Source organism: Diadema antillarum, unplaced genomic scaffold (assembly GCF_040938485.1).
Source record: "Diadema antillarum isolate AM-2024a unplaced genomic scaffold, OU_Dant_1.0 scf00000095, whole genome shotgun sequence".
NCBI lineage: Eukaryota > Metazoa > Echinodermata > Echinoidea > Diadematoida > Diadematidae > Diadema > Diadema antillarum.
The window spans coordinates 1,636,840-1,659,908 of record NW_027270984.1 but is presented as its reverse complement, the minus strand read 5'-3'; the positions used below and the strand labels follow the sequence as shown (position 1 = coordinate 1,659,908).

At 37.6% G+C, this 23,069-nt stretch overlaps 1 protein-coding gene across 1 annotated transcript; it reads left to right on the top strand.

The window, feature by feature from the left end:
• Positions 1 to 631: 631 nt before the first annotated feature.
• LOC139718504 (oxysterol-binding protein-related protein 6-like) lies at positions 632 to 9,994 on the top strand. The gene is made up of 8 exons (XM_071629978.1): positions 632 to 643; positions 2,871 to 3,083; positions 4,091 to 4,233; positions 4,946 to 5,081; positions 5,541 to 5,685; positions 6,391 to 6,517; positions 7,779 to 7,901; positions 8,700 to 9,994. The coding sequence occupies exons 1-8, from the start codon at positions 632 to 634 to the stop codon at positions 8,806 to 8,808; spliced, it is 1,008 nt and encodes a 335-aa protein (XP_071486079.1). The 3' UTR covers positions 8,809 to 9,994.
• Positions 9,995 to 23,069: the final 13,075 nt, after the last annotated feature.

Sequence of the window (23,069 nt, the reverse complement as noted above, 5' to 3'; positions counted from 1 at the left end):
ATAAGGCAGTATTTTAGTTCACCTTTTTAAAGTAATACAGACACCTTCAAGCAATAAGGAAGTTTTAGCCCGGATTGAAGTAACAGCCACAAAAATATGTGCTATGTGAATGAACTAGTGTATTATTGAAAGTTGTTCAGCAGCATGGGGTAAAAACCAAATGAATATACATTGACCAGAACTTCACAAAATACACCTGTATGTACTGTACATGTAGATGTAGATGTTTTTGTTTCCTGGTCAGATAACCAGCATCACATTGTGCTACAAGGGGGTGGGGGTGGGTGGGATAGCAATGATTGATGTATGCTGTGGTACAGTGTAGTAAATCCTATCAAACATCAATTCTTAAAATCTCTGCACACTCAGAAGTAATAACCATTCTGTCCGTGCATTTCTGAAGAGTTTTCCTGCACTCAATGTTTACGTACCCAGCATTGCCAGGCGTGCTCAAACAAACTGCCTTCATAAGCACTTTTGTATACATGTACAATGTATGTTAAATGCCTGTGGGACTTCTTCCCAACAAGCTGTGTTGATCAACCACAAGTATTGATTTTGTGGATATGTATAGATGTTAAAGCAAAAAATTTGATTATCCACAATATACAGTATGTAGGCCACACCTATAATGAAGCTCGAGGTATTGCTTTGATTTTGTCTTAAATTGGCCTTGACCGGTATACTATGCCTACAGACAGTGCACAGAATTATGGAGTTACATTGTACATGTAGCGTCCGTCAGTTTTTAGTGCTGGCGATAATGAGTAAGCCTGCACGAATGCACTGTATTTAACCCAGTCAGAACACACGAGTCTGGCCAAACTCCTTCAGTTTCGCATGTATATGAAGTGAATTGCAACTCGATGGTTCAAATCTGCACAGCTCAATTCGTCTTGTTTGGGCCGTCATCAGTGGTATTTGAGGAACCAAAACAGAAAGCATAAGTCCTCAGTTGCTTTTGCTGAGATTGCTTGATGCAGAGAATTTTCTGGTGCTCAAAGTCATTTGAGATTGTGATAAGATGAGAAGTCAGCTCTCTTCATTTCCAGTTTGCAGAATGTTGCAGGACTTCTTAGTGTTCTCTCTGGCAATATGTGACCCTGCATCACAAAACCAACCAAAAAGGTGCCAGACATGGATTTTTCGTTCAGGGCAGATTCTGAAGTAAACGGACTCTATGCTTTAATTAGAATAAGAAAATCGACTCGATGCTTTGATAAGAATAATGATGTATAACTCAATGCAAGTTGATTTGCAAGTGTATCTTGATAATGGAAAGAAAGTACAGTCACATTCTGGAAAAATGTTTACTGAGAAAAAAGAATGACAAGCTAAGATTTAGAAACACGTAGAAGAATTGCTCTTTCAGAAAATGTAAGAAACTGAAGATTGACTTGGTTGACCCATTTTACCTTTTTTGAGTCCTCACGTAAGATCAAGGATTGCGACGTTAAGTCAATTTTGTGATGCACGGCTATATACAGTATATGTTGTAACTACGTAAATACACAATAAAATGGCATGCATATGCACACACACACAAACACACACACAAACACACACACACACACACACACACACACACACACACACACACACACAACCTCATACACGTACACATTGATCTGAGATTGCACATTCATTTGCTTCTGTTGTCTTGTGTGTCCTGCAAGTTTGATAGAATAAAGCCAATTAATTGTGCTGTATTTTTCTCTGTACCTCCACAACAAAAGTAGCCTGTATTATTATAACACACACATACACTTGTATGAAATACTAAAATACACGCTCACACATACGAACACAACTCACACACACACATACAGTGCACACACACACATATTAAGTCACACAGCAAGTATGGAAAGTGGCATAATTCATGCCTACACTAAATGCCATTATGCAGCCTGAACAATATGACAAAATTCACAGATGCAGGGAAACCTGAACCATACCAAAGTAAACGCGTACACCATGCTACAATTTGCCCATTCTCGGGTTTCACAGAGTCAAGAAAAACCTACAGAAATGTAGGTCAGAAGCAGTCGATCAGCTTCTTGGCTTACAAGTCCTGTGTTTTTAAAAAGCTGCATGCCAATAAAGATTTTATCAACATTGCAATAATCAAATTTTCTCATAAGCTTGGCAGTCAGCACTTAGAGAGTTTTTATTTGTTTTCAGTCATTGTTCTCAGAATTTATCTACAGCAGATAAATGAGCTTACTGTCTGAATGCAGACTCCTTGATTAAAAGTTGACGCAGTACTTCATTTGAGGTTAAAGAGAATGCTTGACATTATAAAATGTCACAGAAGGTTTACTGTAATATCTGGAGTTGAGGTATATTTCTCTGAAGAGGGTTATATCCTTATACCTCTCTCTCTCTCTTCTTTCTCTCTCCCCTTCTCTCATTTCTCCCTGTTTTTTTTTTCTCTCTCTCCTCCTGCCTCTGTGTATGTGTGTGTATGTCTGAAATGCACTGTATAAAAAATTGTTATTATTGTTATACATGTACTAATTATGATGATGATGATGATGATGGTTATTGTTATTATGATTATCATCATCATCATCATCATCATCATCATCATCATCATTATTATTATCATTATTATGGTCATCATCATTACTGTAAAAGTGAATATTTTCATGTAAGTAATTTTTCACACTCCGGGTAAGATGAATTTCACATGTTTTTAATTCCGCGGAATTGGGACATTTCCCACTGGAACATATGGCATGCAAAAATATTCATGTGCTTTTATTTTCATGCTAGCTTCTGGTTGTGCAAAACGCATGAAAATTTCCACACTGCGAAAATTTAAGCTTATAAATGTGATGCATGTGTGTGTGTTTGTATCTTTGCAGGTGCTGTGTGAGGAGCTAGAGTACAGTGAACTCTTGGACAAGGCTGCTGAGGTCGATGACCCCTTTAAGAGGATAGTCTTCATCGCAGCCTTTGCCGTGTCCAGCTACAGCTCCACCTTCACCAGGGCAGGGACGAAGCCCTTCAACCCACTGCTAGGGGAGACCTACGAGTGTGTGCGGGATGACAAGGGTTTCCGCTTCATTGCAGAAAAGGTGGGTTGCCAAGAGCTCGTCTTCTTTTTTTTTGGGGGGGGGGGGGCAGGAGTAGGGGGCACTTATTTCATCTCGTGAGTGATAGTGTTTTGATGATAATTCTGTATGAATGATGAAAAGTTTTAGTTTCTGGTGCATACATGTAGATTACAGAATGCTGTCAGATATTCTAGGCCTATTTGAAAAATTTGTCGAAAAGAATATTAAACAATTTCCAACAATTTGAAAGCCTTTTTCCTGTTGTGGCCATATCAATTTTGTAGTACAATCACAGGTGCAACCACTCATTAGTCAATACTACAGTGTGCTTGATCATGTAGTGACTGTTTCTAGTCTTCATACATTTTAAATTCTACATCCATTTCATGTCTACATGTATTTTTGTTACTTGTTTACACACTTGCCCCTGTTTTAAAAGAAACCCCCCCCCCAAAAAAAAAAACAACAACAACAACAACAACCAAAAACCAAAACCCCCCCAAAACAAGTTCATCCAGTACCCATTGCAGTGTGAGAGGTGTAATGCCTGATGGTCACTTTGATGATATTTGGCCAAACACAGTTTCCTTGATCTACAAAGGAGAAACTCAATATAAAAACAAATTTCATAGTCATCTGTTTCTCCCCTTTGATCACTCAGACAGAGTGGTAAGGGGCATTACAAATACTCTATATCATCATTATTATTATCATTACCCCCTGTGTAAAGATTGAGCTTGTGTTGTTTCCCGCCCTCTTTCAGAAAGAAATCTGCATTGATTCTAAAGTTGTCAACATTTCAGTGACCACAGCACCAGTCAAATTGCTCTCATATATTTGGTCGTTCCTGAACTGCTGTCATAATACATTGGGTGCTTTGAGTATTAATTGACACAAAAAAAACTGTAGTGTGGTATTTACTGTCTAAAGTCCCTGACACAGAAAGAGTTAATGACTTTTATTGTTGAAAAGTACCCTTAACATTTGCTGCATATTGTTGTTATGTCTCTGCATCGCTATGACAACAGGTGTCCCATCATCCGCCCATCATCGCCTGCCACTGTGAGAGCAAGAACTTCGTGTACACTCAGGATGTTCGCATCAAGACCAAGTTCTGGGGCAAGTCCATGGAGGTTATTCCGGCCGGCACAATCCATATACACATACCAAAGTGAGTCTGACGGTAGCAGTGTCATTTCTGTGCGGAAATCAGTGTCAAAATTTGTCCATCTATGCAGCAATTATGTGTAAAATAAGCATAATCTGTTGCATGAAGGTGAAACAATAAACAAAAGTTGCATTATGAATTTAATTTCCTGATGTACCCTTAAAGCAAAGGTCCCATTATTTTCAAACCCATCATTGTAACAGGCTCTTTTTCGAGTTTGATTTGCATTCTGTTGTTACACCATGCTGAAGCTTTAACTCTTCCTGTATACCACTTGGTGTTGAACACCAGGGCCCCATTTCTTAAAAAGTTGATATGATAACAACTCTTGCTGGAATGGCAAATGTCGTGGTAACGACAAGAATGCAGCTTCCTGATTGGCTGTTGCTATGGGAAGTTGTCATTCCAGCAAGAGTTGATATCCTAACATCTTTTATGAAACAGGGCCCAGGTACTGCACTTGATTTTGATACACAAGATGTAATGACCACTTCACTTTGTAGGGCCTCTAACCTTGCCAGTATCACAATCAGTTTCTTACACTAGGTGTATCCCCCATTGCGCTTTTGCAAGACATGTAGCACTTGTCTTTCAACACCAGATGCAGTGGCATCAACATTTCACTTGTGTCACATTCAGTGTTTAACACCAGGTGCCTCAACACCTTACCCTGCCCTAAACTCTGTCTGTATTGCTTGGCATGTGTTTACACTAGGTATGACGACCACTACACGCTAAGCAAGGTGACAAGCTGTGTGCACAACATCCTGAGTGGGGAGAGATGGGTTGACCACTATGGGGAGACCACCATACGAAGCGGGGACATCTCATGCAAACTTACTTTCACAAAGGTAGGCTGGAGGATTATGTATGCATCTACTCTAACACTATACATTTGCATGTCATGAAACTTTTGCAAAATTTTGCAAGCAGCCAAGATTTGCGGAAGTGAAGTGCGCCTGAAAGATTTTGTCTACACAATGCATTGAATGCCAGTTGAGCTGCTGTACACTGTCATGGTCGGTATTCAATTTGCCAAGGTGTTATGGTGCAAAAAAGGCCTTCAGCTTCAGTTCACAAAAATTTTATTACCGTGAGTCTTTCACAGTCCATTGATTAATTGACTGATAGTGAATGGATCGATAGATCAAAGTAAATGTGCTTGTATGATTGAATAAATGAATTTGGTCAAGTTCATATTGGAGCAGATCTGCCTGTAACATGACATACAATCTGGCTTTAATAGCCATTAAAGATTAGGAAACAAAGTGCAAGAAAGTCATACATAGTTCTACTACCTCATCATCCAGGCCAGTTTCTGGAGTAGCCGGCTACATGAAGTGACTGGCCTTGTGTTCAACCAGGAGGGGAGGGTCGTGCACGAGCTCTTTGGCAAGTGGAACGAGGGCCTCTACTGTGGCAGATCGGCGTCGGCCAAGTGCGTCTGGAGGGCAGGTACTTAGTAAATGATGGCGTACTTTAATGTTTCAGTATACATGAGGAATGTTTTTTGTGAAGTGATAATCTTTTACAATTTTTTGCTCAACAGAACTTCCGTGAAAGTAAATAGCATGCAAAGATTGTTGGATGTTTGAAGTGTTATTTATTATTAAAAAAAAAAAAACTAAATTGCTTTATAAGTGTACCTCAATTCTCAAATGGTACTTTAGGTCCAGCCCATGGCTTAGGTGCAAACCATCCATGGACTAAAGCAAGTGAGAAATGGACGTACAGTGTACCTTGCCCATGCGCGTGTCAATGTGCGTTCATTGTTGGACGTCCAATGCCATAGGGGATGTGTCATGTGCATTTGTTCAATTGAAACATGCAGGATCCATGAACAAGATGTAAACATAGAGTTCCTTCTTAAACACCGACCATAGAGTGCGGCCCACAGTTCTTTGCGTGTGTGTTTGCGTGCGTGTGGGTGTATATGTAAATTGTTACTGTCCCTGTTTGCATTATTCATAGCAAGCCCTTTCCGGAGCAGCCATATACTTGTAGTGTGTGTGTGTGTATGTGTGTGTGTGTGTGTGTGTACATGCATGTAATTAGCTTTCTGTTCTTGTTTATATTATATTATTTTATAGCAAGACCTTTCTAGTGCAGCCATACAGTGTGTGTATTTTTTTTTCTCTCTCCCTTTGCCCATCCTGACAGCATCCATGCCAGCCAACCACCAGCTGTACTATGGCTTCTCACGATTCGCCATTGAGCTCAACGAGCTTGACCCATACACACAGGACTCGCTACCTCCCACAGACTCTAGATTCAGACCTGACCAAAGGTGAGACAACCGTTTACAGGAGAATGAAACCCAAACTTATTTTGTGGATTGAGAGAATGCAGTAGTATTATGGTAGAGCATGTCTGAAGTTTGAGGAAAGTCGGACAATCTGTTCAAAAGATATGCTTTTGTAAAGTTTTGATGCCATCGTGGCTGGCTGAGAAGACTACAACAGGTCATAACGTCAAGCATGAAAAACGACACAAAGAGAATATAAAGAGAATCGCACAAATTTCAGTTTTGAATGGAAAGTAAGCGTTCCCTCATGCTACTGACATATGTTAGGGTCATATCATTCCCCCTGTTTTTTGAAAGCGGTGAGTCAAGTTTTTTTCATCATGCTAAAAATATGAAATCATGTTGAATTCTCTGTATGCTTTCTTTGTATTATTGTCCATACATGGTGATTACGAAACGTGACAGAAGATGAAAGGGAAGATTCCGTAGCAACAGTGAAACTGTACTGTTATAGCTACCACAAAATTATATGTACCTGCTAGCCATGAGCAGAGGCCTGTATTGGATATTATTAAGCCTAATGTACTTCAGAATTAATGCATAATTCAACGAGACAACTTTGGAAAGATGCTCATTTAACCAGTCATTGATTCAGATTAGTGATAAGATACAAGTCGAGTGAGTCAATCTGACTTTGAGTAAATGGGACTCAAAGAAGACACACACCAAAGAATGAATGAATGAATGAATGAATGAATGAATGAATGAATGAATGAATGAATGAATGAATGAATGAATGAATGAATGAATGAATGAATGAATGAGTGAATGAATGAATGAATGAATGAGTGAGTGATGATTGATTGATTGATTGATTGATTGATTGATTGATTGATTGATTGATTGACTAGATGGATGGATGGATGGATGCATGGATGGATGCATGCATTAGTGATTGAATAAATGAATTGATTAATTAGTCAATAAATAAATAGATAAATAAATGTTCTCTGAATCTTGTAAATCAACATGAGCAAAATTGTAAAACAAAAGAAAGAGAAATCCTCCAGTGGACTAGAGCCAGAAATACCACAGCATCATCTGCAGTCATCATCCATAGGGGACATGACACCACAAGGAGGGGAGTGATTAACTTGCTGCCGGCAAAGACACAACTCAAAGATGCATGCCCAGAATATTAATGAAGACCTACACTTGTACCCAGCTTGAGTGGATTGCAGTGTCGTGAGATATGTTTGGACCAGTAGTCATGGTAACCCTCTTCTATCACGTTCCTCCCCAGATTACTGGAGGAAGGGGACTTGAAGGGGGCAGAGCTGGAGAAGCAGCGGCTGGAGGGGCTGCAGCGGGAGAGGCGGAAACTCAGGGAGGAGCAGGGCGTGGAGTACCAACCCCGATTCTTCAGGTAGGGCAGGTTGGGGTAGGGCATGGGGAGAGATGTATGGGTGTGTGGGTCATGGGGGAGGAGAGGGGGGGAATTGAAGTAGGTGTGGCACAAGATGGGATTGCATGTGATTTAGCAAGCGGACTAAAGATGGGAGAGAGGTGTACATCAGGATGGTGGAGATTGAATGGGATGGGCGTGGCAAGTGGTTGAAGATGGGTAAGGTGCGATGAGGGAGGGAAACCAAAGATAGGATGATGTATCTATGGCAAGATGATGAAAATCAAACATGGTCAAAAGGGCAGGGTATTGCAAGTGGTTGACATCGGTTAAGATGGGTTGAGGGAGGGCATCCAGAAGATAGGATGATGTATTTATAATAAGATGATGAAGATCAGATGTGATTAAAGTGGGTGTGGCATGGCACGTAATTGAAGATGGGTAAGGTGCATTGAGGGAGGGAAACCAAAGATGAGATGATGTTACATTTATGACAAGAGGATTAAGATCAAACGTGATCAAAATGGATGGGATATGGCAAGTTGTTGAAGATGGATAAGATGTGATGAGAAAATAGATTCAAAGATTCATGTAGTTACGGCAAGATGATGGAGATCTAATGGATGTTGCGTGGTGGGATGGGGCAGCAAAAAGGGGTTATATCTATGTCCAGTGGCAAGAGGAATGGACTTGGGATGATGTTGGATCTCAAGCAGGGTGAAATGTGTGTTTGAATTCTACCTGGTGAACTGTGAAATGATGTCACATGAATTTTTCATTCCTAAGGATGTCTGCTATTGTCCTTGGTCCCTTCCACAGGTTGAGTCGAGAAGGAGACAAGCATGAGAGATGGACCTTCAAGGAAGACTACTGGGACGTGAAGAAAGACCCCGGCTTTGCCACCATGAAATTCATTGAGCTTTGGTAGCCATGGAAACGCTGTGTGGAGACAGCATGTGTGCGAGTGAGTGTGGGCGTGTGTGTATTTGTTTGAGTTTAGTTCGCCGGGTTGCGTCCTGCGGCACCTTCTTGTCCAGTGGAAATGTTTCAGGATGGATGGATGAATGCGAGGATACTGTAAAGCGATGATGACTTCAGCTACCTTAGCAACAGTATGGCAGAAGCCAATCAGATTTGAGGATTTGAGTAGTTGCCATGGCAATATCAAAGATTGCTGCAGCTTACAACTGTGCAGTATTTGTTTCTCCCATTGCTATGGGGTCCCGTGTTTCACATCCCGAGCAAAAGGAATTCTTCAAGAACTTTATCGGAACAGCAGCACTTCTGAAAAGACACAAACCACAGAATCCCAAGTGTATACAATGTCTAACCTTAATTGAAAGCTTCTTGTCCAGACTCCCACATTGTGTTATTTCTTGGTTGTGTGTTTCAGATTTTTCAGTAACCATTCACATGCTTGTCCGTGTCTTTGCAATCTGTTGAATATCATATTTGTTTTAGTTACATCAGTATTGGTCCCCTCTTATTCTTATAAACAGGGTTTCATGTTTTCATTGATGGGCATTTTTCCCTATTCAAGAATGTTTCATCCCGTTACTTGTAGATAAAAGATAGAAAAATGAAGTCGAGAAGAATTTCAGAGCATTGTATTTTGAAACCAGTAGTGTAAAAGCGTTGACCATCAATATAGTATGGCAACATAGCAATTGTGAATGAAAACGTGTCGCAGAAATGGAATCATCAAATGAAGATTGAAATCAGCCAATGTTCCAGAAAGGTGTAAAAGACTGTACGGACTAGTTAGAATTCACTTTTAAGAATGGGACTGTATCTTTACTGCATATAGACCAGGGTTATGATTGATCGTTAGACTCGCGAACACCTGATGTCATGTCTTGTTGGTCAATTTAAGTTCTTGCTTTGCTTGTGTTTTATTGAATTACTGCACCATCTCTAATGCTACTTACAAATACTAATAATAATACACACCATAGGCCCTAGAATTCCAACGTGATATGTTTATCAAAAGCATGTCTTTCATGAAGCATTTTGCGAGAAGTTTTAGACTACACTCAAGAACTGTGACACTGAAAGAATGTAAAGCAATAGACAGAGTCAGCACAAATATATTCGTAGCCACAGCAACTCTTATCTTTTCTGTAAGTTCCCGCATGTTTGCAAATTCTGTGAAACAACCTATATGGTAATCAGTGTTACAAAGTGATTGGTAAATCTAATACAATTATATATGCTCCTGATCCTCCTGTTACATTGTATATGAAGAAATGTCTTTACCCTGTAGTATACAAGGTGTATAATGTGACATTTCAATCAAGGATGTTTCTTCCGCCCAAGGTCCCACCCATTCGAAAAGAAAAACCATTCACAAAACATGTAGAATGCAGTAATCTCTCAATCAATATAAACATATATGAAAAATGGCAATTCTGAAGTGTATGTCTCCACAAGCACATGTACTTTTGTGATAGTTTTGTGGGTGTTCAACAAGTGCACACAGAGTGTATATGTACAATGTACTTACACATCCTATAAAACCAGAGTGTTTACCTGACAACATTTTAAAATCAGTACCAGTTAAATTATGGTGTGTGTGGTTTCTTCTTTTTTTTTTTTGGGGGGGGGGGGGGAGTGGGGGAAACATTTTAATGCTCATTTTATTCCACGCTCTTACTTGTTTCTATTAAGAAAAATAATATATCCATATAGAATGATAACTATCAATACATGTAACTTGCCCTTTTTATTTCTGGTAAATTGGTATTAGAGATAGCCATTGAATCCAGGGGAAAATACTTCATTGTTTTCTCTTTGTGTTTTTGTTTTTTGTTGATGTCATTGCTAGTTGATAGGTAAACATACTGGATTATGTTAATTTTCTTTTGTGTTCAGATTACATTGTGTATGTTATCATAAGCATGTGTATGTATGATTTTTTTGTATTGCCACAAGTGTGTGTATAATATTCATACTCGAGTATAACTGTATTAAAGATGAAAGATGTGAAGATTAATTTTTCTATGATTGCATGAATATGAAAACAAGAAAATATTTATGCAGAGCGTTAACAATCAAAGTCGGGTGTTTCTAACAATGTGTACAACTCATTTATCAAAGTTCCTAACCATTCCATGAATTTTGGACTCGAATCATTTTTTGCTCGTGCGACTTGAAAGAAAATGAGTGTAGTCTATGGTCCCAGAAAGATTTTTATACAGTATTTATACCTGTTTATACAAGGTTGTTACATGCCACCTACACTTGTATAATATTAATGGGTTAGCGATGTGTATTGATGTAATGTAGTTTCTTGAATTTTGTATCTCGTTGGCGTCTGAGGAGTTCAAGTTGTTGAAGAGTGTGAAGCTGTTCAAACAATGTGTCATGTATCGTCTGCCTATAACATCTCTTGCACACAGTGTGCATGGTATAGGCAGTGTGTATGGAAACTGTTTGTGAGTAACAGTATACGGAAAGCATATATTCAGAAAATGTACCTTGGTGCAATTTTCATTCATACACTTTCTTATGCGGTAAAGCATTGCTTTCATTATTTTTGTTTCACCCTCTCATCTGTGCAGCGTTATTTCGCCTTGGCCTTCTTGAGGCGGTAATGACCCCGTGTAGGAAGATACGCTGCCCTCTTGATCCTGTGTAACTTTACTGTTCCAGTTTTATTTTTGGAGCGATGCTATTACCTCCTTTAAAAAAAAGAAAATGGCACAAGTGACAGCAAATTTCATGATTCTTGCATCAAGATGTTTTTATTGCAACAGCTCATCGACAAATTGCCCCTCATTAACATAGAGAAACACTTATCGCCCTTCTTGGACGTAAATAAACACCGATTATTCAGTGTCTGAGTAGTGAACATGATAAATATCATGGGCATACAGTGTACATACAAGCTACATATGTGTATACCCGGGTGGGACACGAATCTGCGACCCCCTGATTGCTGGGCAGGCATCATTTGCATTAATATGCAGTACCTGTTGCTCTGAGGGATAGGAACCATTACCTGCTATCAAGCGGTAGTCTAGTGGATATGATGCCTGTCTAGTAATCAGGTCGTTGGTTCAAGCCCAACTCGAGTAAATTATATGCCCATGATTTTTGTCATGGCTACCTCTAATACACTTGCAATAATCAGTGTTTACAGACGTGTATCTTCGTTTATGGAGGGCAATTTGTCGATCAGTTGACATTTCACCATGTTCTCAGGTTATATTGGGTTAGAAGGAGTGCCATTACAAAGATACTTCGCAAGCTGCAAGAGATATCTATCACTTGAAAAGACAAATGATAGCTATAAAGAAACCTAGATGAATTACAAGAATTATATTCGCATTTGGCGTATTACTGTATGGGGAAAACAATTTTGAATTGGAGTGGGGTTTTTTGTGTGTGTTGTATCCTTTCTCAGAAAAGAAGTTTCAGATTGGATCTCGAGAATGTGCGGATTTTGTCAGCCGTATTAAAATCTGTGCTCAAAGTTGCTAATGCTCCAGTGAAATGCAGTTGTAAGGACGTTTATCGAAATCAACAGTAATCATAGCTTGCTCTATAAGCTTTAGAAATAGTGTGCTAGTCCATAATATGGCATTTTTAAAAAATACAGACACTATATTTATGTATAAACCTTGCAAAGTTATTGCTCAGTGATGGTTTTTAGAGAATATTTTTGTGAATCTTAAAACGTGTGAATATGACCTCATTGTGAATCAGTGTGAAATGAATATTCAGCAGATGGCAAGCCAAACCGTATGTAATGAAATTATTGGTGGATGGTGGTGTGACGAATATATAGCTTGTATATTGTATGAATGTGACAAAAATTCAGGATGTGTGTGCATTACGAGCAGAGCCAAACTTTGTAATTGTATGTTGCAGATTACGAGCATGTTTACTCATTTCTGTTGGCCCTCTTTGTCATGTTGTGTTCAAGATTTGCTAGAGGCAGGTCGTGTTGTTTTCTTTTGCTGTTTCTCAGTTTAAGGACCTACTTCTGGCAGACAGTGTGGGACAAGTTTGTGTAAACTGCACCAGCAGCAGGCTTACTGTATACGCCAAATATTTTGCAAGGTTTTTATTTTCGCGAAATTTGCAAATTGGATGCTATTCGTGAAGTTTAAAGCATGTGAGAATATCAACTCTGACCTGACATGAATGTGATGTGCGTATGTACATTTCTCTGTCCCTGTCTATACTCCACATTTGAGAATTAAACCAGTCTGAAAGTGTCGGGAAGTCCCCAATTCACAAAAAAAATTAGACTCGCTAAGTATATGGCATGTACTGTATCTTGGTCACGCAACACTGTGCAACTTGAAACTTTGAGACTTCAAGATACAGTAATTCTTAACCATTATTTTAGAACACACAGCAATGTACACAGAACTATTGCAGCTGCTACTTTCAAAACAAATCGCAAATAATGTATGGCAGGGTTTTTTTCCTCAACAAGATATGTTGGTTTTTCAAGATAAAAGATATGTCGGTTTTTCAAGATGAAAGAGTAATTTCCTTCATCTTCACATCTACCCGTATCTGTCTGACTGGTGAAAGATATAATATTGCCGCAAACTGATGTCACCGTGTAACAGTGAAACCTCTCCCACTGGTATTGATATAAGGCCAGAGCTTTATTTGCTGTGCCCCCATTGCGCCATCAGTAGTAAAATCACTGGGACTTGCGTAATTTGGCAAGATTCTAACTTGTGCATGTTTGTTTGTTTGTTTGTTTTTTTAAGAAGCAGCTTCAAAGGATTAGTAGCAGCTGTATCTTTTGTTGTGAGGCAACAATACAATGTCAATTATTTACACTAGCTGGGAAAATAACATCACCTTTAATTGAAGGCAAAAGGTAGTAATGAGGAGGAAAAATTTTTCCCTCATCAAGGAACCACTGTTTTGTAAGCTTGTGATAACATCTGTGGGGAGTAAATTTGTGAAATAAAAGAAAAATGGGATTAGACTTGTCACACAGTAGTTACTGTATGGCATTCAGTGGAATCGTGATAGTTCCATTTGAAGTCTTAACAGATGAGTCTTAACCTGTCTTGGACAGATCCTGAGTATTCCCGGCCAGGGTCTGTGGGAAATGCGTGTTGTAGCAAAATCAGCCCATCCTCAGGAGTTTGAGAAATCGAGGGAATGTTTGACCACCACTTTTTATTGTCACTGATAATGTTTCTTGTATTTTTGCCCATCATTTTAAAATGGGATCTATTCAAGAACCGTTGATGTTGACAGAGGTTGTACACCAATTGATGACAATCTGTCACAGTTGCTTATTTTGACTTCCTAAACTTCACTGTTACCCTCAAACAGATTTTAAATGCTGGCATGAATGTAAATTTTGTATTAATAGATTAGGCACAGTTCACAAATGAGTTTGGATGATAATAGATTTTTTTTTTTTTTTTTTGCATCCTGACTGGGCACTTGATATATCTTTTTTGACACATTTTGTGCAGAACTTTATGTTAACTATAGGTATCTCAGAGGTGGACAAAAAAGGCACACAGTGGCCGCGGTCACACGGGCAAAAACTTCTAGAGGTTTAAATTCAAGAACACTGTTATGAAGTTTGCTTGTCCGTTCACACTACCAGCCAAACTTCTCAATAATTTCTCAAAGTTTGGGTCACTGATGAGCATGCACAACTTACAGAGAAGAAAGTGTGAACCATCCGGCAGCCAAGGATTGGTATGTACATGTAAACAATGAACACATATGTATGTCCTAGCAAGTGCGCCCTCTGGAGGCACAGGAATTGGACTGGTCATACGTGTATGGCAAACTCTGCAAAATTTCAATTGCTTGCGTTCAGACTGCATGAATGTCAAAGAGATTTGCAGGGGTTCTAGAAATATCCATTTTTACATTAAGTTGGAAGTTTTGTGAAAAGTTTGGGGAGGCATTTGCAGGAAGTGTGCCATTCAGAATGGCCAAATTATGAGAAGTTTTGCCAGTGTGAACGCAGCTATTGTGACCAACTGACCCTGTCAGCACCACCAGCCTGGAATCCTATTGACTTTGTATATAAACATTTTACCCACAGGACTTCAAGAGTTAAAGCTTGTAAGTTGCGTGTGTAGTTAATGATACTGCATCTATGATGATAGTTGATTTGTTTCCAGAGTAAAACTTTTTGCTAATGTTGTCCGAGAGTTATACTATATTTTACAAAAACCTTTAGTAATCATTATCATCACCATCATTTTTTATTAGATTTAGGTTGATCTGGTGCAAAAATATGTGAGAGCAATAATTATTAAAATATGACTTGTTATTCATCTTTCTTCATTTGACACCAGACACGTCTTTTTTAAGGAAATGTAGAACTTCTGAATATTCAGATCATAAAAATTGGTAGGAATCTCTATGATTTACATATTTATGCAAAGGTATATATCTATATATAATTTTATATGCCACCCCTTGCTTGATGAATAGAACAGACAATTGTGTAGAAACTAGAGTTTATAGATTTATTAGTTCTTGTAAGCATTGCACAAAGGATAGAATATAATTCATCTTTATATTACCAATGTTTATACGTTTCCGAGAGCCATTTTATTATAAGGAAAGGTGCATACCAGTGTAAAGTGATTTGTGGTATTAGCAGACTTTGGAAAGGATTACAAAACATATTTGTAGAGGGTTGTATCAAGAATGACATGTATTTAGTTTTATCCAGGAAAGTGTTTGCATCTGTTAAACAGAAAAGAAAATTGAATACGATTTTTCTTTTCTCTAACGCTGGTGCGAAAACTTGTATGATGTTCAATCTTCCGTAACATGATGAAATTAGTTTGCGTGATCTGTGAATTGGTTTTTGAACATGGAAGACACGCCCACTGAATGTCCAATTTGCTGATGAACAATTAATGTGTTCAAATACAACTCATTATCAGAACAGCATATTGTATTTGCGTCTCATCTGTCATCGTGTTGAATTTTCTTTGCATTGTCTTTATATCATTTTTGAAATGTAATGTCGCAAACTATAGTAGTCTTCTCATCCAGCAAAGGCTGCACCAAAACTATGAAAAATTCGTAACTCATGAACGGAACGTCAGATTCTCCTCACACTGCCACTGATGTATCCATGTGAATATTTGGGTCTCATTCTCCTCAAAGAGTAGGTCACATGACCCTTATCAAAATGAATATTCATGAGGCAGGATTCTTTTTTTTTTTTTCATGTGATTTTATTCTGATAAAATCTCCATACAAACTTTGGTGGCAAAACAGACAAAAGAAATGTCTCTGAAAATGTACAAGATGTATAGTATAAGACAGTAAGTGACATGAAAATGTGATTGAAACCCAAACATTTGATGATCACACTATGTCGATATGAGGAAAAACAATTTTTCAGTGACGTACTAGTAGTTCTCAGCCTGCAACAAGAGTTAAGTGAGCATTCTATTACTCTGAATTAGTCATGTGGGAATTGTTTCCACGATGAGAGACCTGTTCAAAAGCATTGGGGTCTCTAAAAAATGACAATAGATCATTAATCTGAACCATGAGTTCATATTCATTTAAAGACGTCAAAGTGTGAGTTTTATGATCAAGTTTGCATGTGTGCCAGGTAGAAACTAACATTGAGAAACATACACAGAAATGTGTACACAGGCAAATAAATGTACAATATTACCATGCCACAAACAGCTTTATAGAAAGGGGGGACAGATCTTTCATAGTATCCAACATTCCTGAACAATGCTAACATCAGAGCTATCAATGCAGTGCACTTTCAATACAAATGCAGACTTTTTCCTACTAGTTCCAAGGCTCTGCTGTCATGTCAACGTTTACACATTTGTGAAATTAACACCTCTTTAACTCCCCTACTCCCATGGCTATGACATATCTACATACAATATTAATGGTATTTTAGAATGAAGGTCCTGAGTGTCTTAACGGCAGAGATATGCACTTCAAATCACAACAGAGAGCTTGACAACTCGCACTGCAAGTTATTGAACACAAGTGCAGAAATCCTCACAATACGAAATAGGTAACACAAATGCAAACACTGTTTACAAGCATCTTCTCCCCCTAATTCTCAATTATACAGTATTGGCGTAGGAAACTTTAGCAATTGAGCAATTTATTTTCTGCCATCCTGGCACTATATTGCTCCTTTGGTTTGCCAAAAAGAACTTTAGATTTGGCAAGAGTGGCTTGATAACATGTACTAGAACTTTCAGCACTAGGAACGCAACCACTGACATATTGCTCACTTAAAAATGCTCCTTACCACTTCCCGTCTAAAACAGTACTAGTACTCAGTGAATATATAAACGATAGCAGGATACATCGTAGTATCACTGTGTGAGAGAAAAGACATTATTGACTGTATTTTGTTTTTAATTCAACATTTGGGTGGAGAATGGTTTACAATGAGCTTGTGATCATTATAATCAGCTCCTTACTGCCAGCATTAAGCCAAAGTGGAGTTCTTTCTTTCTTTAGAATATTTTTCTCTACCATACAACTAACAGGGGAGGGGCGCCCGAAAAGTTTTGACTGCTTAGTTTGGTACCAGAAGGTCACAAAATGTAATTGGTGATTGTGACAAGAACTACACTAATAGGGAAAGCAGTCTATCATAATATGTCTCTTGCTGACAAATCATTGTACCACCTGACATAGAGTTAACATGTGTGATGGTACTCCTGTCAATTTTCTCCTATCTCTATCTCCCTCCCTCTCTGTTGTTTGTTTCCAGAGAGAGAATCAAAACCTGCCATGAACAGGTCATATCTTGATAATCCAGCCCTCTAGAAATGCATTTTTTTCTCTCTGAAAGCACAGCTTATTGTGCTATAGCTTATAGGGGCGGGATCCTCCCTGTTTATTTACTGACAATAAGCCAGTTTGTGATGGTGCAAATAGAAAACAGTTTGACAATAAACAACATGGACATTTCCCCAAGTGTTAATTGACAGGCCGTTCTGGTCAGCTGGTCTATGCAAGTTCATTCTTTGTCTGAACATGAATTCCATAAACAGTTAATGTTGGGCAAGCGTGCGCATTATGTCGCTTTGAAAACGAGTGAAGCTGCTAGCCAACTGAAAAAAAAGATCATTTCCAAAATGAACTATCTTTACAGTACAATGTGTAGTTGTCTCCATACGGTAGTTCTATCAAATGATCACTTGCATGACGCAAACATATCGAAAACATATCCGAGTAAAATTTTCGCCATGCCTTGAGATAATTTGCTGACTCCATTTCACTAGTCAGTCACACTTTATAGCTAAGATTCCTCTCACTTCAACAAAAATAATACATACGTACCAGGTAAAATTATAAATCTAATAATGATATTATTTCAGACATAATCTATATCAAATTAAACCAGGGCAAAATATAAATACTACATCCTAATGATAAACATCAAAATTATTTCAGACATACGCTACCTCAAATTAAGCCAGGGCAAAATACAAATATTACATCCTAACATATACAAAATATTCACTCTGACCAGTTATAATGTAATCCATAAGACTCTAACAATGTTTCAGACATCCGACCGTTCAAATTTTATACAGATATCTACACATCTTGAGCAATGCCTCATTCAAAGAAGTAAAACATCTTTATATAAATCATTCTTGACTATCATGGGCAAAAATTCATATTCATAAACCGACTATTTCATTGTTCAAGCAGCTTAAATATACATAAATACCACATAAATAATCAAGGCAAATTCTTTGCTTGTACAAGACACCATTATTCTCACACCTATTCAATGTACAATGTAATACTTACTTATAAGTCTGGGTTAAAATCATCAGGTTCTGTTTATTACCAGGAATTGAAATGCACTTTTTATATTCATTAATCCATTAGCACTTAATTAAGTATTTCAATTTCTAACACATCACACAAAACAATTGAAGTCAGAAAGTAACTTAAGTATCAAATGTCTAGGATCATTTCAATACCTTGATATCCTAAGAGTTTCCTTGTCTGTACAGATTCAAAACTACTCAAGAGCCTAAAGGGATTATATAGTTTTGGTTGAGACCTAACTTCAGGTTTCTAACATTTTTTGTTCAGATAATGAGAAACCTCTTGTGAAATGTGACTGAGCAATTATAAGAGGAATTCAACATTTATTTGATGAAAATTGCTTTTTGAAATGGCTGAGATATCCAAAAAAGAGCAATCCTAATAAAAGGTGGGACCCACCATTTATTACGATCACTTTGTTTTACTTTGTTTTTGGATGTCTCAGCCATTCCAAAACTGATTTTCATCGAATAAACTTTGAATTCCTCTTATAATGGTATGCTCTGTATTATTTCATAAATGGTTTCTTGGTATTTCACAGAAAGTTAAAGGCCCAATCCTCATCTCCACCACTATAACATCCCTCTAACACTGTGATTCAGTGCTGTTCGTTTTCCACTAACACATCAGTCTCTCCTGATCGATCAGTGGGGTAAATAAAAATAGAAAAATGTAAAAGGATATTCCAATTCCATATCTTTTTTTAATCCCCATTTCTATGCACATATCTCTCTCTCTTTCCTTTGATTCTTGTAGGAAAACCAAAATTCATTTAGCTCATTCTGCTCGCATTAAAACTGAGATTTGCTGGCCCATTCCTTCAAATGATGGAATGAAAATATAGAGGAAATATTATAACTGTGACTGGCCACCCCTCCACTGCAGCTTACAGGGATGAACATGCATTCAATTCCATGGCAAAATTAAAATACCTTTAGGTACCCTGGCAAACTTCACGTGGAACTGAATGGTAGAAACGCATCTTTTTTTTTTGGTATTTTTCTTCTCCCATACTCTTCCCAGAACCCACTCTTGAATCATGGTTTATGCCATCCAAATACCTGATTTTCTGAGTTTATAGTAGTCTCACATTATCTCATGTTAGTTACCCTTGGCTAACAATCAACCACTCATTTCATATCTGGAATACAAGCTTACAAAATGTTCAAACATCCATTCAGTGATTGTCAAATAAGATGAAAAAATTAGAAGGTACATTTTGTCAAAGGCTACAGTCAAAAACTTCACAGCTGATAACTTAAACTGGTGAATACTATGACAGCGAATATAAATAGATGACAAAGATAATAATAATAATAATAATAATAATAATAATAATAATAATAATAATAATAATAATAATAATAATAATAATAATAATAACAACAACAACAACAATAAGAATAATATTGACAATAATGAGAAGTGGTTTAACACTATCATACCATAATACCATAACATCAGCAATAACAATAACAAAGGTGATTACAATAAAGGTAGTAATGACATAGTAATAAAACGCGAAATTCCTCCAGGGTTTATCTCATGTTTTCAGATTCTTATATATTACCACGACAAAGACAATATCTATGCAGCACATAAGCCATGCAGTGCAAATATTCCACTTGTTGGAGTGTACCCATCTTCTAGCTGCCTACTCTGACACTTGTATAGATATGTTTGCAGACAGCATATGTTTTTGTCCCTCCGGGTATCTATTCAAACTCCCTTGAGCAGAGCAGCAGCATGGATAAACGGTCTTGCAAAAGGACAAAGGTAACACATTTGGGTGGGGTTTTAAACCACCGACCAACTCACAAAGAGAAAGGGACCCAAACCAAGTGACCACAATATAAGTCTGCATGAATGTATGGGCAAGGACTTCACATAATAAAACTTCTAGGTAATTCTGCACACAAGCCCAGCAGTAACACATAGCAGCATGCTAGTAAACTGAAGTGATAATAATAAAAATAATACAAGGTATAACGTTGGTGTGCCTTTGGCGTGCCTTTTAAAGAATACATAAGATTGTCATGATGAACACACACTTAAGATATACATATTAAGTAGTTGTCGTGCTGTGAGCAAGTGTACGGGAATTATAAATACACTTATACGTTGTATTTTCATGTGCACTGAAGCTGTACTTGTACATGATTATAAAAGCTGGACCTGAGGGAAAAAGAATACCATGTGACAAATTTGCATAATAAGCTCTTGCATTACTCACAGGCAAAGAAAGAAATACTGTAAACATGTTTGAGGAAAGATACAGTAAAATATGCCAACAAGCCCCAAATTACATAAAGTTCTGCTAATTCTTTCTCCCTCTAAACCCTGCAATCAGAATTTGATACACCCCACTGGGAGTAGCAATAGTTTGGTGCATTTTACTCTGCTGTTACCGACAATGTGTTAATGGTGGTGAATAAAACTGAACTGAACTGAACTGAACTGAATGTGCGTGTTTGTGTCTTTGTAAAGCTCAGTGAATAAAAGCAATGTGGTGACTTTATAAGAACCTCTACTAAGTACCTACCCCCTCCATGCAATGTACATGTAAATACAATTTGTATATGTTACAAAAATGCATAGAGAGATGTTTGATGAGACAAATACAATGCTATTGCACAAAGGTATCTAATATACAGACATAACAAAAATAATAACATCTTTTACACAACACTATTCAAGCGAACACACACTAAGTAGAATAAACTATTATTCCTCATCCTCCCCCCCCCCCCATTTTTTCTTTGGTCACTGAATCAAAAGCAATAATCTTTTCAAAACTGCAAATTGAAATACAAATTTCATTCCCAAAAACTTTCAGTGTGGGAATATAGCAGCAAATTTCAGTGTTCTGACACAAAGACACTAAATCAAAAAAAGAAAGAAAGAAGCAATTATACAACTTGCAAGAGTTTTTGATACCTTCATGTGCAGTTTTACGTACTCAATACATAATGATATAACCCTCTCACCAAACTCCCTCCTTAATTTCATATCATGGTTCATTCTGAGAAATTTGAATAAGTCTTGGCTAACAATGCCAGTGCAATGTATTTGAGACTGCATAAAACTGTAAAACTTGATAAAGTGCATCGGCAAATTACATTCACTTACTTCACCCACAATCTGAACAAAATGAAGTTAAAGTCAACAGAGCAAATGTAAATAAGAAAAGAATTCAATTTTTGCAAAAGGTTTTGATTGTTCCTCAGTTTGATTGTTCTTCTGCTTTGCTCATATAAAAATTACTGTTATAACAGTATGCATCCATCTCAAGATCATGCATTATATGTATGAAAACAGCAGCATGAACTGGCTGGCAAAAGACAAAAATATTCCACAAAATGCCCATAAATCTTCATTTCATAGGATCTATTGTCTATCACCTAATGGCAAGTTCAACTTCATCCATGAAAATAAAATCTTAATGCAGCTTTAACGGGCTGTATCATATCAAGTTATGATATGGTATCAGCTACAATGTACTCCACGTTTCAACATGGAATTTCTCGAACTCATCAAAACACACACAAGAGATAAAGTACAGGATTAACAATATGCTTACACAAGAAGTGAAATTCAAAATCTATTCTTCAGCTCCTTTTAATGACAAACATACACATCCTTCAGCAAACATTCTGCTGGCGCCCTCAATGCAATGGAGATGTACAGTTGTAGTCTCACCTATGCATCTTCGTGTCTGCAGTTTACGTTTATAGAAGTGAACTGAGGCTTGCGGTAAAATAATACAATTCTGATAATTAAATCTCCTGATTGAGCAAAATCAATGGCTTTCTTCTAAGCTCTCAAAATAAGATAACAAATTCTTTGCTTCGAAAAAAAAAGGTTAAACAAACAATCGAACAAAGTATTGAACACACAAACAGGTTTACACACAAGATAATGCACAATTTGGCCTTTTAGGGGGGTTAAGTAGCTTGCATCATGAGGAGGATTTGCATATCTATGAGGTTTATTCAGTGAGGGGCAGAAGGGCATTGTTAGGTCTCCACAAAATTCAATACACATTTATATCCTTCTACTTCTAAAATGACTTAACTGCAGTGTCAAACCACAGCATCACACATTAGACGTTTTATGATCTCTAAAAGTGTAGATCCCACACACACAAGCTGCCATACACAAGTAAAAACCACTTCTGCAATCCTATCATGCATCATTCTCGTTTGCAGACAAAGAAAGTAAATTTGAGATTACTTGATTTGGCACGTTGCAGTCATCTCTTGCAGTGAGATCACTTTGGGCATTAGTATCAACAGACTAGAATGCTTGAGCACAGTAGCTTGAAAGGAATAATGTATGCTCTGGATATAGCACTATTGTGTAAATGTTTCACTGTGGTAACTGCAT